Genomic DNA, 16,896 nt, shown 5'->3' on the forward strand with positions numbered 1-16,896 from the left:
TGAACAGAAAGTGGTGTAAATAAAGGTAGAGTGCCACATTCAATTGGTACACTGAGCCCATTGGAGGTAATTATAGCTTTATACTATTTGAGCCTTTTGTCTTCAAGTTTGAGTTTTGATCCTTAACCCAGAAATATACAGTTCTGCATTTATAACTGCGATGTGAAGACTGTCAGAAAGAGTTCCAAAGGGACCATAATCCTGCATTAATGAGCACATGGCTATATGGGAGCCAAGTTGCTCTTGTTGAGAAATTTTGAAGCCAAACAGAAAAAAACAAAGCTAAGATCCTTATTCACATGCTAAGGATTTTTGCTTAATCCCAGATCTCTGAAGGCATACTCATTCTCTGCTCTTTCTCTCTTCCTTTTAAACCCAATAAGCTTGTGTATGAGAAAGTACTGTTGCAAAGAATATGAAATTTACTATCACCTAGTGCAAAGCAGCATGTCTAGAACCTTTCTTGTTCCCAGAACTCTTATTTATTAATAGTATAGCAATATTTAGAGGTATAAACTCCTTTCATTGAAAAAACCCCAAAATGAAACAAAAAACCTAAACCTAAAAACAAAACAAAACAAACAATAATAATTTAAACAAAAACCAAAACCATTTTATGTAAGAAAGGTGCTTATTTAGAAAGAGGCAGGCTGACAAATAAAAAAAAAAGCACAATAGCACATACACATGAATTTCACTCCACTTAAAAAAGTCATCCCTTGGTTCTGGAAAGAGAAAGGTTGATTTAAAGAAAAAAAAAAAAGTTCCATATAGATACACTGTAGTGTTTAATTTGTTGCAAAGTCTGGTAGCTAGGGGCCCACAGGCAAAGGAGAGTTCTTAGTACATTGCAACATTTTACTCTTCTATGAATTTAGGTAAGGGGTGTAGCTTCTGGATAGCAAAACCTCCAACTTCTTGCTTTTTAAATGTAGATTCTGCCTTTCACCTTTTATGTCTTTTAAGATTTCAAAATTATAAAGGTCAAAGAGATGGATGTTGGAGCAAATGAAACTGCTGCAGACTAGAAGATAAAAATTGTGAGATTAAAGTAGAAAAATATTGAAGAAAAAAGGAGACAAAATGCAATGAAGGAAGTAAAGAATATTTTGCAGAAAAATTAATAATAAGTTCAAGGATGGAAGAACATAAAGATGGAGGAACTAGACCCTGAGAAGAGAGGAAAAGATGTTTTCAGATGCAGAAATCCAGAGTACACTGACCTCTTATGGCAAGGAAAATCAGGAGCAAGAGCAGCCCTCAGCATGACTGAATAGAGCAAGCTACATCTTTCACCTCTACATGTCATGGCATAGGGATAAATATAACTCACCAAAGGGCAGTCCTGCCAGCTTTTTACATAATTTCAGAATCACAGAATTACAGAATCATTTAGGTTGTGGAAGGCCTCTAAAGTCTTTGAGTTCAACCTTTGACTGATCACCATCATGTCAACTAGACCATGACACTAAATGCCATGTTCATTTGTTTCTCAAACCGTTGCAGGGATGGTGACTCCCCCACCTCCCTGGGAAGTACATTTCAATGCTTAATTGTCCATTCTTAATACTTATTTAGTCATGCCAAAAAACAGCTGGTAAATAAACAGTTAATGATTTCAGAAACATCATTATTAGAATTTTCAAGTATCAGAGAAGGTTTAAACACATTTATTAAAATCAGTTCTTGGGAGAGGTTGAGTAGATTAAGTTTTTCTTTTTCCTACTCTTCCTTTTTCTTCTTCCTTTTTTTTTTTTTAACTGATGCAGCAAAATATTAACCCTTTCTGGTAGTGCATGCTACCTAATTTCTATTTGTAATACAACTTTATAACTAGCTACAGATAAAGAGCTTTTCTGCTCCAGGTTAGGCTTTCTCTAGGTTAGGCTTTCTCTGTTATGCAAAATAATAGTATTTCTTGAGGAGAATGAAACTAATGTGGAACAAATAAACATGAATAATTTTGCATTGGAGATGAAAGAACTGCATTTTATAAATGAACTTTCCAGAAAGTCTGATTCATTGAGTTCCTGGGAAGGCTTTTATTCAGTTTACACTTTTGCAGACCACAAAGGTGAAAGTGTAACAGGAAATGTGGTGAGATGGTGACTCAGAGCTACAATATGTTACAACCTACACTAATATTTTTCATTGAAACTTATCAGTGCTTCTACTCAGTAGCACTTTTAAGGAAAGAGGTACTTGGAATATAGTACATATATTTGATATGCATGAAAACTTTTGATTTGAACTATACTAAGCAAATATTTATTTCCCCCAGATCCAGAAAATGTGGCGAGGCTATTATGTTCGGAAGTATATCCATAATTTTTATGCCCTGAAGAAATACCTGGAAGCTGTTTCTGTGAATAACGAGCTTATCAGGTAAAGATAAAAGCTCCATGTGGTAAAGCATTCATTTGCTCTTCTTTTATTTGTAGAAATTTTGTGGCACTAATTAAACTATTTCTTTGTGCGTAGGTTCACCTCCATTGTCAAATACACATATCTATCAGTTGTCATTCTCTTTATCCTATGCCTATTCATGTTGTACCACATTCTGTTCTCATTTACACTATTATGAATTCAGAATAATTTCTTTGAATTAATTAGGTGTGCTCTGGGTTTGTACTAGTTTAATAAAAATGGATTTGGCTCTTCACCTATGCTCAGAACTCATAGGTTATTATGCCCTAAATAGGGTTTGTTGAACTAGATTTTTTTCTCAGTATACATAAGCTAACCAAAAATTTCTTTTTATAAATTGTTTTGAATATGGATTATTGACAATGAATGCAAGGGCAGATTTGGATTTATGTTTCATGCATGAGCCACACTATGAATATTAATTGGGAAAGATACTGGTGTGGATACAGTGAAGCAGATTCTTTTCATGGTTACAGAAGAGAACCAATAGCGTGTCAGATTTCTGTCTAGAACTGTTGTTGATCTATATTCTTGCTCTATTTCTTCTATGCATCCATTGTCTTTCTTAAGCTGAAAACTCACTAAAATAGAGATAATTATTTCCCTCTAGTGGATTTGATATCCTGATCCACGACCATTACTCAGATAACAGTGGAAACAAACAGATGAAATGCTGGGTGACCATGATCATTCCTCTCTCAGTGTAAATGAAAGCTGTTGGACAAAATCCATGCAGTGTTTGCCATTCAGAACATCTGAGACAAATCTTTGCTTTCCCAAGCACAGAACTATAAGGGAGTCCAGTAAACCAGTATTTCTAGAAATCTAGTCTAAATCACATGGCGAAGGCTGTTATGCAAAGAAGCATATGCAAGTTATATACGAAAAAACCCAGGATTATCCAACTTCTTTGTATGCTGGTTATTAATGATATTATTCTTCCACAGTACAGTTGGTGCTACATCCTCTTTGTCATAGCATAGCATTATTTTTTGTGGATTACATTGTTACCTATAATGAACCATACTGACAGTCACCTACCTCTGATCTCTCATTATTATTCATTTAAGTGTATTCTGTGCAGAAAATTAGGTCATAACTCAGCAAAACCAGACTTAAACATTCTGTTATAGCTTCAATGGTATCTTCTTGATCTGAAATCCTCAAAATACTCTGTTTTCTTAAAATGGTAGAATTCTAGGAAGACTAGACTAAATTTTGAAAAATAATTGAAGCTGTAACTTCTCTGGTTTAAAATCCATATCACTGGTTGAAGTGCAAAAGCATAACCTGCTTCTCTGTTCGTTATCGTTGTATCACTCTTTTCCGTTCCCTGCCTATACCTAGACCACGGCTCCTAACTTGTTGCTTAGATTGACCTTTGATGAATGCCAACAAAACAAGATAGCAAGTGGTATTCTTGCTGCACTGTGAACCTGGATTGGTTGGAGCTTTGTATTTTATTTCCCCATACCCACAATAGATCAGGGCTGAGTATACCTAACTTTGGAAGACTACAAAAATATTTGGTTTTCAGTACTTCGACATGTTCCCTAGCATTCTATCAAATTCCCTAGTACTTAGTTTAGGTTATTAAAAAACCATAAAGCCTATGCACTGCATAGATATTGTAACCAAGAAACAGTTCTGTGCTCTTTAACAGGTCAGATGAGCAGTATGACTTCAGGTACATCAAAATGTGTCAAAACTAGTCTGTTTAGGCAGATATACCTGGCACTGATATATCATATTTTGCTAATCTCGGTTCTGTATTCCAGAGTTCACAGAAATACATGTCTTTCAAGTGAAAAAGAAAATCCGTATTTTCAGTTAAAAGTTAAAAATTAATTTTTGAGCTAATTTGTACAAATGGATCTTATTGTTTCAGTTTTTAAAATGCATGAGTTCCCAAGTGCAATCAAGAATCACTGCAGTAATCCCTTTACTGGGGTACATTTGAAAGCTAATATGTATATCACCTTCAACATTCTTCTTATGAAATCTAACAGATGTTTAGTGAGGATTAGGTGTAGGCCCTCAGCCAAACAGATTTTTCCTGTCATTGGTCTAAGTTACTGCCAACTACTTTGGCCCCAAGGTGGCCCTCTGTGTTTCTTATGTGGAATATTGAGCCAGGTGGAGGAAAGACTCTCCTCATATTTTCATTAGCCATCACATTGGCTCCAGACAAGTACAACATCACTGTTCATAAACATTGTTGCATAGAAAAATTATTGCAACTTTGCACTGTAAAGAAGACAAGGAATTGTCAGAAATAGAAGAAATGCATTTATGAAATTGCTAGATTTTACTAAAACATCAACATTATAGAAACTTACTTGGTGTTGGACAGAGACTGATACACTTGTGCACTCATATTAGACTGCCTTTGAGTGTTTCACGTATCTAGAGCACCATAAAGCAACACAATGTGGAACATGAAATAATGCACATGAAGATATGAAAGTGTTCCCTGCCTCCCCCACAAAAAAAGCAAAATATATTTTTAATTTCAAAAATATTTTTACAGTGTCTTCTTTCTAGAATTATTATGTAATTCTGAATTGAACTACACTGTACAGTTATCTGTTTTATCTATTCTAGAGTAACATGGGCAGAATTTTTATTTGTCAACAGCTATCTAAAATCACATTGCAAGACCTATCCTTTGGACACAAGAGTCAGGATTTGTGCCTAATTTTTCCTTCTTTCATTAAGGAGGAGCTTATATCAAATCGTCCCTCACTCATTTCTGAGAGAAACTTTAGAGGAAGTTCTCATGAAACTTTGGACATTCTGTTAAGTTTCTTATAAGAGTATCTTAAAAGAATTATTGTCCAAAGTTTGTTTCCTTCTCATTCCTCCTTTACCCTATTTTATTTTTTTTAACAAAAGGGCACTTGTTGTGCTAAGTGTTTTTCTCAACCAGTAGCCACATCTTTACCATTTAGCTTTAATACAAACCGTCCTTATTTAATAGCTGCCCTCATTTAGTAGCCAGACCTTTATCATTTATCTTTAGTGTTAAAGCCCCAGGAGAAAGTAAACTTAATAGAAGCTGCCCCAGTTTCAAGCCATAGAGGAATGTAATTAAGTTTAACAGAAATTGATTTAACAGAAATTGACCTAAAATATAATTAAATAATAATAGTCATATTATGTGTGAGTTCCCCCTCACTTAACAGACTGGTTATGGCACTGTTAGACTTAACAGAGTTAAGGCACTGCCTTTGTAGAAACTGAAGATGGCTCTCTGCTTTAGCTCCCGGACTGGCTAAATTCCTCCAGCATTCCTATTACTTCCCACTGCTACAGAACCACTAGGTCTGATGGCTGCTGGTGTCTGAGTAGAGTCCCTAGGAGTTACATTGAGAAGTGCTTGAAGGAATCCCTTCAGAGGTGGAAAATAACAAATTTGAGCCCTAAACTCTGTCCCCATAAGGGTATACTCATATTTTTCTTAATATTTGTACAGTTTAGCTTCAGTGTAGTGATAAAATAGGTTCACTAGTCCTAAGTTCAATGTTGTCTGAAAGATATAGAAAGTTCCTAATGAAGCAAGTAAGAAACTTGTTCTTAAATACTTATTTTACTATATTTTGTTATTAAGATTTTAGTAATAAATCTTCATCTGTAGCATCAATTTTTATTTAAGTACCAATATATACTGTATTCTATCTCAATACAGACCAGTTGGATGGTTAAATTTATAAATATATGCACGAAAGTAAATTTCATTACTTCTCAATGCAGTTAGTGTATTTAATTTTAAGGGAAAATACTTTCTTTTGAAACATTCTTAAAGCTGCATTTACTGTCTCCAAGAGCTGGCTAAATGGTTACAAGGGGAAATATGCCAAAATCAATTGGCATAGGCTATGAGTCCATATGAAGCATTAGAATTTTGTTTTATGTGAAGCAGTTCCCAGTCCATGATAAGCAAATGGACATCACATAAATTAGCATGCTGGTGCCATTATATCTGAAGAATTTATGGATGATGTCAGTTGCCCAACTGTGTGATTAACTTGCAGTTCTTTGCCCAAGGTTGTCTCCAGACCGGTCTTTAAACTAAAAGAACTTGGCTATATGTCAGGTGTGCAAGTAGAGGTAAGATTTTGGGATGTATTGCTCCATTTACTGATGAATGGCACCATTTAAATTTTTCTCTAGGCACAGAACTGAATAAAGATAGTGGTATCAGAAAACTAACAAAGCAGCACAAAGTACTGACATTGGAGCTCATATGTAACCAAGGCAGGTAGTTCAGCTTTCTTGGTACTGAATAAACTCTGACTTAAAGATAGCAAACAAAGGCCTGTGTCTACCTTTAATAAGCATCATAGTTTATGTTACATTCTGGAGTTTATAAAACAGGAATTACACACACTTGCAGGATCAACACCTTCTTTCCATTGTTTCATTTGCAGTGAGTGGCCCTGGATAGTGTGACTTTGGTCCAAGTTTGACTAGCTGTTCTATCAGCAGATTTAGTTTCACAGTCATCATTAAAACTTCCAGGTCTTCAAGACACATCAGGGAAATAGATAATACAAAGTGATAAAAATGACTTCATTGGCAATATGTATATTCTCAAATTGGTTTTGTAGCTTGATTATTTATAAGCCTAATGAAGAGTGAAATGAAAGAGTACTTGCATGTTGCTGCTGATCTAATCAAATTTTAGCTATTCTGTAAATATGCCTGAGAATGTGGTATGGAAAAAAGTAAGATTACCTATCTTATTCTAGATTACTGTACCATTTCTGAATTGTATTTTCTTTTAACATGGCAAGTATTTGGCTTCTTAAAATGTTTGAAGTACAGCTATTTTCCATGAAGTGGGCTTGAAATAAATTATTTTTTATCATAGTAATATGAGGAGAACTTGCTCAGCCTCCACCTGTCTGTTCCTTTCTGATAAAGATAAGTCCAGGTGCTAGTCATTTTCTCAAGTGTCAAAGTATTTTGAGGAATGTATATATTGTCTTATAATTCAATTAAAATGTTCCTCATCATTGACTGCAGAAGCAATTGATTCTGTAGTCTACTTTCAATTAGTGCCAAAGCCTTTCAGACAGCTCCTAAGAATTCTTGCAACAATAAAACCCTCATTTTTGTAATGTTGTCTTTCATGTGATGTTTAATTAACTACTTTATCTTCAACCCATCTTTTTTACTTGTCTTCAAAGATGTGGAGAGGAAATACATCATGCTTTTTAACTTACTTGCCTGTAATTTAAATTTTCTGGATGTAAACTTACCCTGTCAGGTTTCTCTGTGAGCCTCAGAAATACAGACAAGTGCCAAGTATTCTTTCTTATAGTTAAATATTAATTTGGAGCGGTAGGTCACATAATTTATGACATCTGTGCCTTTTCCAGAGGATTTTAGGCATAACTGCTAATTTCTAGGAATCTGAAAACTGTAATTTACTGAGGATCCCGGAGTACTTCTGTAGCCATAAACCTGATGCTGTTAGGATAGGTAAGATATAAAAAATGAGCTTTTGGAGTTGATAATGAAGTTGAAATTGAGTATCTGAAGTTATAGAGCAGTCAGTGAGCTGTTTTAACTCCATGGCAAAGCACTTTCTGAATACAGTGAGGTTAAGGGAAGAACCATTATGTTTACAGAGTAAACTGAATTTCCAACACAGAATCAGCTCACATGCCTCATGAGCTTTATTCTGTCCAGGTCTCTCTTGAGCAAGGAGTGGAAGCAGTCTTTACCATGTTTTTAGCTAGTTCTGTGTAAATAGTTGAAGTTTTGCAATAAACATGAACTATACATTACTGTAAGTAATGTAAGTAGCTGCTTAGACTGAAGTCTTCAATGAAATGAAGGCAATGTTTTCTCATGTATTTTTATTTAGCACTAAGCACACCATTAGGATCAACAGATTAAACATGAAACTTTACTTCACTTGTAGCCAAATAATTTTTTTTTAATCTGAATGTGTAGAAAGAAATCTGAGATCCCTGTGTACACTCACTGAACCAAATACTCTGTGATGTAGATGATTAGTTTTGATGAAGGTAGAATAAAACAGGTCTGACAACACAGTATTGTAGGATAACAATAATTCAATACCTGTGAGCTTTGAAGATGCTGTAGTGTCTGGATAGATTTTTTATTTTGTAAGAGGTCTGTTAGAATTACTGACAGCTCATAAGACATTTTCTGTGTATAAAGACTGACTAATCTTGGCCTTTTAAACTATCTCATAGACACAGACATCACAATCTTCTGTTTTGTGTGAGGTAGGATCCTCGCTGTAAAATAAGTTGAAAAGGGGAAGAGGTACAGTTTCATTAAGCTCTAACATATCATTGACTGTCAGGTAGGTCTTGTTATGCTGTCCATCCTCATTTAACTATCCCGCAAGATCTCTTAATGAAGTTAAGCCCCAAGTTCACTCCAGTAATTCTGTGGCAAGAGTTTGTGCTATGTAACAATTCATCACTTGTCAGGAAGGCACTTTTAGTTTATACATTTAATAAGGGCATCCTCTAGCTTGGTTAATTAGAAATGAACAGTTTGCATATTTACTAAATGCGGAGTGTCATTGCCACCACGGCCTATTGCCTACATGAATTATTTCTCTATCTGCAATAAACAGCTGGGTAATTATTACTGCCATAATCAGATAAATTCCCTCTGTAAGGCTTTTCTTACATGGCAATTCTTTGAACTCATCCAAAGCTGAACAAAATTTATGAACTCCAGCAGCTAGACCACTTTTTCATGGTGTAGTGTCCCTGTTCCCTCTTTCAAGGACATGCAGACTATAATAAATATTGTGTAAATTAGGAGGATAAATATGATTACCTAAAGATTACATATTAATAAACTTGATTTTCAAAATATAATTTTCAGGTTGTAACTGATTACATTATAGCAGTTCTGGTTTATCTAATTGTAGATACATGACAGGCCATCTATATACAGGCTATACGAGGGTATCAGGCAAGGGCTCTACCACTTGAAGAGTAAAGACTCTTGAAGAAGTATATAAATATTTCTCATGTGCCATAGTCATTTCAGCTGTTTAGGTCATTAGAAATATGACACATATTATATGCCATTTACTCAACTCACTTAAAGCAGTTCTATTGTTATTAAAATAAGGTGATGGTTCTTTTTGCTGTGCTATTTTCAGTTTAATAATTAAGTATGAAATTTAAATGCATTTATTTGTGTTACATAAGAAAATTAAATATTTATTTTATTTGCATTGTATCTTTATATCCAATTACATAAATAAGTTTGCTCTATGCTATCCAAGTATTCCAGCTCATATGTGAGTGTATCTCATATGCAGGTATATCTGTGAGTACTTAATTTACACATATGGATTTTCCAGAACATGTTATAATGTAGCTTATTTTTGAGATCTCCAAAGAAGCAACAACAACAACAACAAAATAGAATCAAAATACATGAATGTTATTTTTCTTGGTTGGCACACAACAGCCCATTTGACCTAACATCACTATTCTGTTTTAATCATAATGTAAGATAGTGCATCTGAGTGCTGCTAGAAAGTTGCCAGTCCCATACTTCATAACTCTTTATCAAACAAGTAGCATTCCTCACAATTCAGCAAAATGCTCAGAGATAGCAGAATGTTAAGGAATACCAAACAAAATAATGTGTTCTTTGGCACTGCTCTATCCAGTGAAAGGCTTTTGAGATTAGACTCCCTTTATCATTTCCCATTTATGTCAGAGAAACAGAAACTAGAGCAGTGAAGACCTTTTAAATGAGCCACATCACAATTGTTTTTGTTATTGGAAGTGTGGTGACTATGCACTGCTTTTTTCCAAGTTTGTGATTTAATTTTTGTCTGAGGATCTGAAGGCTTATTGATCTTTCTTTGGCATTTCAGATTTTTTACAGTGGAAAATTACAGTTCTTTACTTTATATTGGTGTATCCTATAATGTCCCATGAGATCTCATAGAATTGCATGAGGTGAAAAGCAGTATACAGTGCCTCATGAGCACATTTTTGTTTTCTTTTAAAGGAAAAAATGCCCAAAATGGAGAACAAGGGGGAATCAAAAAAACTATCATAGTTGTTTTTTGGCTCTCTAAATCATTATAAATAGACTTTTCTGTTACCTAAGGAGAGTTAAGTCTCTGAAGTGGTCACTCAGAGAAGAAAACATAAAGACCATTTGTCTTCCATTTTTACAGCCTAGAACAGTACTAAGTAGTTACAAAAATGTGTTGTTTTTTTGTTCTGGTAATAATGAAAACAATGTTATTTGAAATCAGATTATCTTGTCTGACTTCAGATCTATCACTAATATGATGTTTATCAATACCCAATTTATAGTAATATCTATAAAAACCCATCAAGCTTTGACTGAACAATCTAGTCTTGACTTAATAAAATCAAAATATAGTAAATACCCTTTTTATTCAAATCCAGGAGTTAGTCACCTTTGGTGTTCAAAGTATGTCCCATAGTTCCCCATTGAAACAATTTAATTTTGTCTTTTGAACCTTTACTTCTTATTATATTCAGCTCTACTAGACTGAAAACTCTGTGCTAGACATAAACAATGGAAATCACTGAAAGACGCTGTCTCTGCTTAAAATAATTTTTGCTAACATTTTGGACAGACCTTCAAATGTCCTTTAAAATAATATCAGCATCAGAACTCAGCACAGTTATGATGAGTAGAAAATTAAAAAAAAAATTTTTTTCTTCTGTCACTTTATGCATTCATTTGTATGAATGCTTTCTATCATGTGAAATAGCTTCATATCTACAAATCCTGCTTGGAATACCTCCTTTAAACACCTTAATTCTTCATATTGTGAGCATGACCTTCCTTAAACTGTGAGAAAATTTTACTTGTTATTATATCCCATTCAAATTCCTCAGGCTCTTCACCTTATAGGTATAATTGCAGGAGTCCATTAACTGGTTTATCTTTGACAGTGAAGCTAAATCCCAGTATTTTACCTTGAACATCACAATTCTTGCTGCCATCAAACAAACAAACAAACACAAAACCCCCCACGTGTTTCAAGAAAGCAACATTCTCCACCTTTCTTCTCCCAAGTAAGCTATTCTTGTCTTGTCCAATCAACTGTTTGCTAAATGTTTACAGCCTCATCTAAAAAACTGATTTGTTCTTTCAGCTTGCATGGCACCCAAAATGATTTGTTTACTCATTTGCCTACTTGTACTTGGTAGTAAGAGGCCTCACAACCATCTACAACCTTGTATTTGGCCCCTTGGGAAAGATTTAGTACTCTGACCAGAAGTTTATGGGCTTGGGTATATTCTTGGACAATAGAATATATTGAATGTACTCTTTAGACATGTATAACTGAATGTTGAAATCTATAATTATTGTAGTCGCATTTATTAGGTAGAAACAAAATTTCAAAGAATGGACTTTAATTCTGAGTGCAATTTCTTATATGACATACTAAAAATGTCTGATTTCTTTTTCCTGGTGTTGATTACTTCAAAGTTTTCAAGACAGTATGAGATAAGATTTCCTAATACTTCTAAAAATTGGGATCTAGTTGATATTTTCAGTTTGGCAATGAGTTACTGCTGTGAAATCACATACTTACAAGTAGTACTGCTGTATTAAAAAAATATGTCAGGTCTCCCCCCAGATAATTACAATTGCTACGAAATAAAAATATTCATTTACTGTATCTTTTGTAATGTTTTATGCTTCAATAAAAATGACATCATAGATGCTAAAGTGGTAAAGCCATCCCATGAATATGAAATTAAGAAAACCATGAGGTACCACAAAAATCACTACAAAGTTGTGAGTCTTGGCATTGCTGCTCTGCTGTACGTAATAGGTCATTACATAAAAGCTCTCCCTGCCTTGCTGTTGTAAAACCTGTTTAATGTAGACTAAGTGTACTATTTTATTTATCAATGTATGCAGACTTTTATGTGAAAGTAAGTGAAGGATATTAGTGAGTAGACCTCAGTCAAATTGTTTCATAATACTCTGTGAAGGAAAATCAACTTAGCTGACGACCTTTAGAAGCTATAATGTCATGTTTGCTTTCTAAGTCACATAATGTTGAATATTGTAAATGTTGCCAAGTATCATATATTAAAGTAAAAGAAGTACAGATATGTCTACATTGTACTGCAGCAGAGAGATAACAGCTTAAATTAGTTCATTCTAGTATTGGGAACAGCTTAATTGTAGCAAAACATAGCAGTGAGCCTTCCTCTAGTTATTACTGTGCAGATGGTAGCATATATAGTCTTCTGGGAATTGCAGTGCCAAAAGATAACAGATACTTTCACATGACATTCACTAGAAAATTTCTGATGGTATTTGGCTGTAGTTAGACATCCCCTTTTATATATTGCAGGAAAAATTAGGAACATGACTTCTCTCTTAGCAGCTTAGCACTGACACTGTGCTAAAAATGACCACTGCTGCTAAACTGCTGTCAGAATAAATTGTGCTGGGGCTTTGTTATCCATTCTGGGCCAGATCGGCTTTGTTACCCTCAAATACTAATTTCACTGTTTAAGCTACTCACCAAATATTTATTTCACTATTGAAGCTAATCAATCAGGCTGATTTTTAATGAAGGGCTCAATAGCAAACAGACATTGAGTGAAAACATTTTTCCTGTTGTTAGGTTTTTCAGGTTATACCTGGGCATAAATAAAGCTGAACCAGTATACTTGGATGTGGCTCCTTTGCCAACAGAAGCTTTGGTGTTGACTTTCTCATATGCCACATCCATGATATGTAGGGTTTACAGTTTAATTAAATCAAAATAATTAAGCTGAAAAATCATTGTTTAGATTGGACCTTTTGCAAAAAGTTTTTTAACTTCACAGCATTTTCTGCTGGCAATGAGAATAAAGTAAATTTGTGTTAAGGATATATATGCACAAGGGAAAAAACATTTGGACCAAGAAGTTTGCACATTTTGAGAAAATAGAATAATCTTAAGAGACTATACATGAAAAAAATTAGGCTTTCAGTATATGTGAGGAAAAATTCTGTATGAATTGTTATTGAAACCTTAATTAGAAGATTCTGCATAATGGATTAGGAAAATGCTCTGGTTTGAGTTCTAAGCTGCCTCTGCAATCAGCAGCCTGAAAGGCCAAGGCATTCTCTTGAGTAACTGTTCAGCAGTGGAAATTGGAAGGATAAGAAGGATGCATCAGTCTGTTCTTCCCTATCATCTGGTACATGCTGTGCCCTGATCTCCTGATCTGCACAAGGTATTCATTCACTGTGTGCCCTTCACCACCATGTTCATCACATTTGCAGCGCTGTGTATTGATCACACTGTGGACCTTGACAGTGGAACTGGTGTGTCACTTAATTCCATTGGCACTGTATGCTATGTGATTAACGGGAGACGGACAGACTATGTGCAACTATGCACAAATTATATTGGGATTTTAAGGAGTTAGGAATTTTTTTCTGTAAATTTAATAATAATAGGGGATACAGGGTGTTTCCATATGCCTACACATTGGCTTTATTTTTTTTTATTTTTTTCATATTAAAGACTCATATTTCCTGATCACTGCACTATAGTGACATCAACTGCAGAGCAATAATATTCCTCCAGATCTTGAAGAAAGTGTCATGATTAATTTATCATGGATTCATGTAAGCATTCACATTTAAAACTAATAAGAATTTTGTACACCTATTTGTGGTAGATCTCGTAGGCAATAAGATACCTTGTACCACTAATAATTGCTGCTTTGAGCATCTATCTAACTGCAACTTGAGATCAAATATTTTGGTCAAGGAATTCTGTCAGGGTACACACAGGATTACACGTCATGGTAGAGAGGAAAAGAGAGTTACATAGCTGCCCTGTTTTGCTTACTAAATCTGAAGGGGTTCATTTAATAAATAAGAAAAATGAGCAAGCTGTCCGATGGTACATAGCTAACTTAGGTATGCAGTATGTGCGTTCTGTTAAAACTTTGCCTTCAAAATACAGAATTCTCTAAACTATTTTTACCTCCTAACCTGGTCTATAGATATATTTAATTGTTTTCCCAAATTTAATCAATTAAGTCAAACAATATTATCATGGCAGGTTATATTCCATTCTCACCTACACCAGTGTGGTACAAAATCAAGTGACATGCAGTGGTATACCAAAAATTATTGTCTCACTAATTTTATTTTACCTTCCATATTTTGTATTTGAGCAGGGAGAATGATATATAGCCAGGAAGATTAAATAGATTTAGGTTATCTCCTAGTATTCTAAGGTTGCCTACTGCTTCTGTTGCAGGCATTTTATGATTTGGTGTCTGAACTGTTTAAAATCACAATAACTTAATACTCTTTTTGGTTACTCTAGGCAGCTATACTAATTATTGTTTTTTTATTGGATGCCCTTTCCTTTAGTTACTATAATTATCTGTAATATTATTTGGCCAAAGTATCACAAAATGGCAGTGGAAATGCGAACAGAATACAATAGTTTAATAAACTTAATAAACATAGGTCAGTATGAATTTGTAAAATTATGAAGTTCTATCCAGAATTATTAAAATCTGTATATTACTGAAATCATCTCTTGAAGACCTTTCCAAAAGTGCCAGGAACAATATTATATGTGTATTTTTAACCTTTATACAGACAGCAGGAGCACTGTCAACTGAATTTGCATCTCATAGCAGGAACCAGCACCATTGCATACTGCATAATGAAGAATCAGAATAACAATAAGTTACCTTGTCAGATGAATTTTTTTTTTATTTTTGAGCTATATAGAGCAAGTAATTTTATCATTAAAAATTCAGTAGCTATTTAACAGATTTGTTACACAAGATAATTTTTAATTGTGGGTTGTGAGCATATATGCTGATAATCCTATGCCTACTTTCAAATGCATTAAACATTCCCTATGACAAGGACAACACACTTTGTGTCAGCCAGTATATTCATGTTTTTAGTAAAAAAATGCATCCTAAACTTGCCATAGTAAACATTGATATTCTTCTAATTTGTTTAATGATTTTCAGATCACAATAAGACATTATATTTGTTAAAATATCCACAGTATTCCCCTACAAAGCTATTCCATAAAAATGTGTGTGGGAGAAAGTATGATTGGACTAAACTTATATGGAAATTCAGGTTTGTAGGAAGTTGCAATAGATGCTGTTAATATATTGAGATAGGCTTTAAGATAAAGAAAAGATTATGTAATAAAATAGTTACCCAATTTTTTGAGTTATAACATTTTAATAAAAAGTACTTTTCCAGGTATGAACCATGCAACAGACAGATTGCTTACAAAAATAGAACAAGATTATTAAATGGCCTAGAACATGATTTCTATTTACAGAGCTCTTTTTCTCCTGAAAAATTTATTGAAGCTTTAATAAAGCAGGCCAAACAATTTGCCTTCTCCCACTTCACACTGAACCAGGAAAGGTTCATCCTGAAGCAAAATTGGTCCAGAATCCACCAAGTGTCAGGTATCACAGCTAGTATTCATAATGACACAGAGATATATCCCAATGAACCGATCATATTAGTGAACATAGAGAAGATTTTAGCAGAATTGTACCAATTTAATAAAAAAATAATTTAATTTTAACTTATTTCCTATTGACTTTAATATAATCTGGATTTATTTTCTCTGAGAGGGCATACATGTTGAAGATCCCAAGCATGAAACTTCCCAGAGAAGACATTTCCATGTAAGCTATGTGGAACTCTAGCTGCATTTGGAAGGTTAAGTTTATGTTATTAGTATCACTTATCCTTCTACACATTATTCTGTATGGTAACAGTGAAACCCCTGCACAGTGCATGACGTGTTAATATTAATCTGCTAATGTGTGAAATAGTATATTCATATCTAACTGCTTTAGATTCTCTGCTTTTGTTGCTCCTTTTCAAATGCTTGAAAGTATGGCAAAAGAGATGAAAGCTTCAGGTTCAAACAGCTTTAAAATAAATCTATATTTATGCTAAAACATCTATGTTTCCAGTCAAGCAATGTTTGGACTGCTACATACCACTTATTTTGTACTGTCTCTTTGGAGAGAATCATCCTGGGAGCTATTATCCCTGTGACAGAATTGTCTGCATGTTCTGTACAACCGTACAGGGCAGTATAATGCCTGATAGAGATATTTTAGAACAGCTGACAAAATGTGTTGGCTGCAGAACTATGCTGAAAATTATTTGTAACTGCTTAAAAAATCTCAGACTTTTACATTGATTATGGTACAAGTATTTCTGAGGGTATGTGATAGTCAGGAATGATCCTGATGATAGCACTGTATAGAAAGATCATGAATTACATTGAACTTCAACATGTATTTTAGACTTTATTTAATTTCAGCAAGTAATGATTGTTGATCATTCATTCCAAGTAATCTGATAAATTCCCACTGATGACAATGGGAAACATTTTGCATCCCCTTATCATAATTTCTGGAATACAGATCTCTA

The 16,896-nt window shown here is 34.2% G+C and overlaps 1 protein-coding gene across 1 annotated transcript in view; it reads left to right on the forward strand.

Moving 5' to 3' along the window:
- SPATA17 (spermatogenesis associated 17) overlaps positions 1-16,896 on the forward strand; it is an 83,421-nt gene that overhangs the window by 14,392 nt on the left and 52,133 nt on the right. Inside the window, exon 5 of the mRNA XM_062489030.1 lies at positions 2,282-2,385. Coding sequence (XP_062345014.1) covers positions 2,282-2,385 — 104 coding nt within the window. The remainder of the gene's footprint in view (positions 1-2,281; positions 2,386-16,896) is intronic.

Source organism: Cinclus cinclus, chromosome 3 (assembly GCF_963662255.1).
Source record: "Cinclus cinclus chromosome 3, bCinCin1.1, whole genome shotgun sequence".
NCBI lineage: Eukaryota > Metazoa > Chordata > Aves > Passeriformes > Cinclidae > Cinclus > Cinclus cinclus.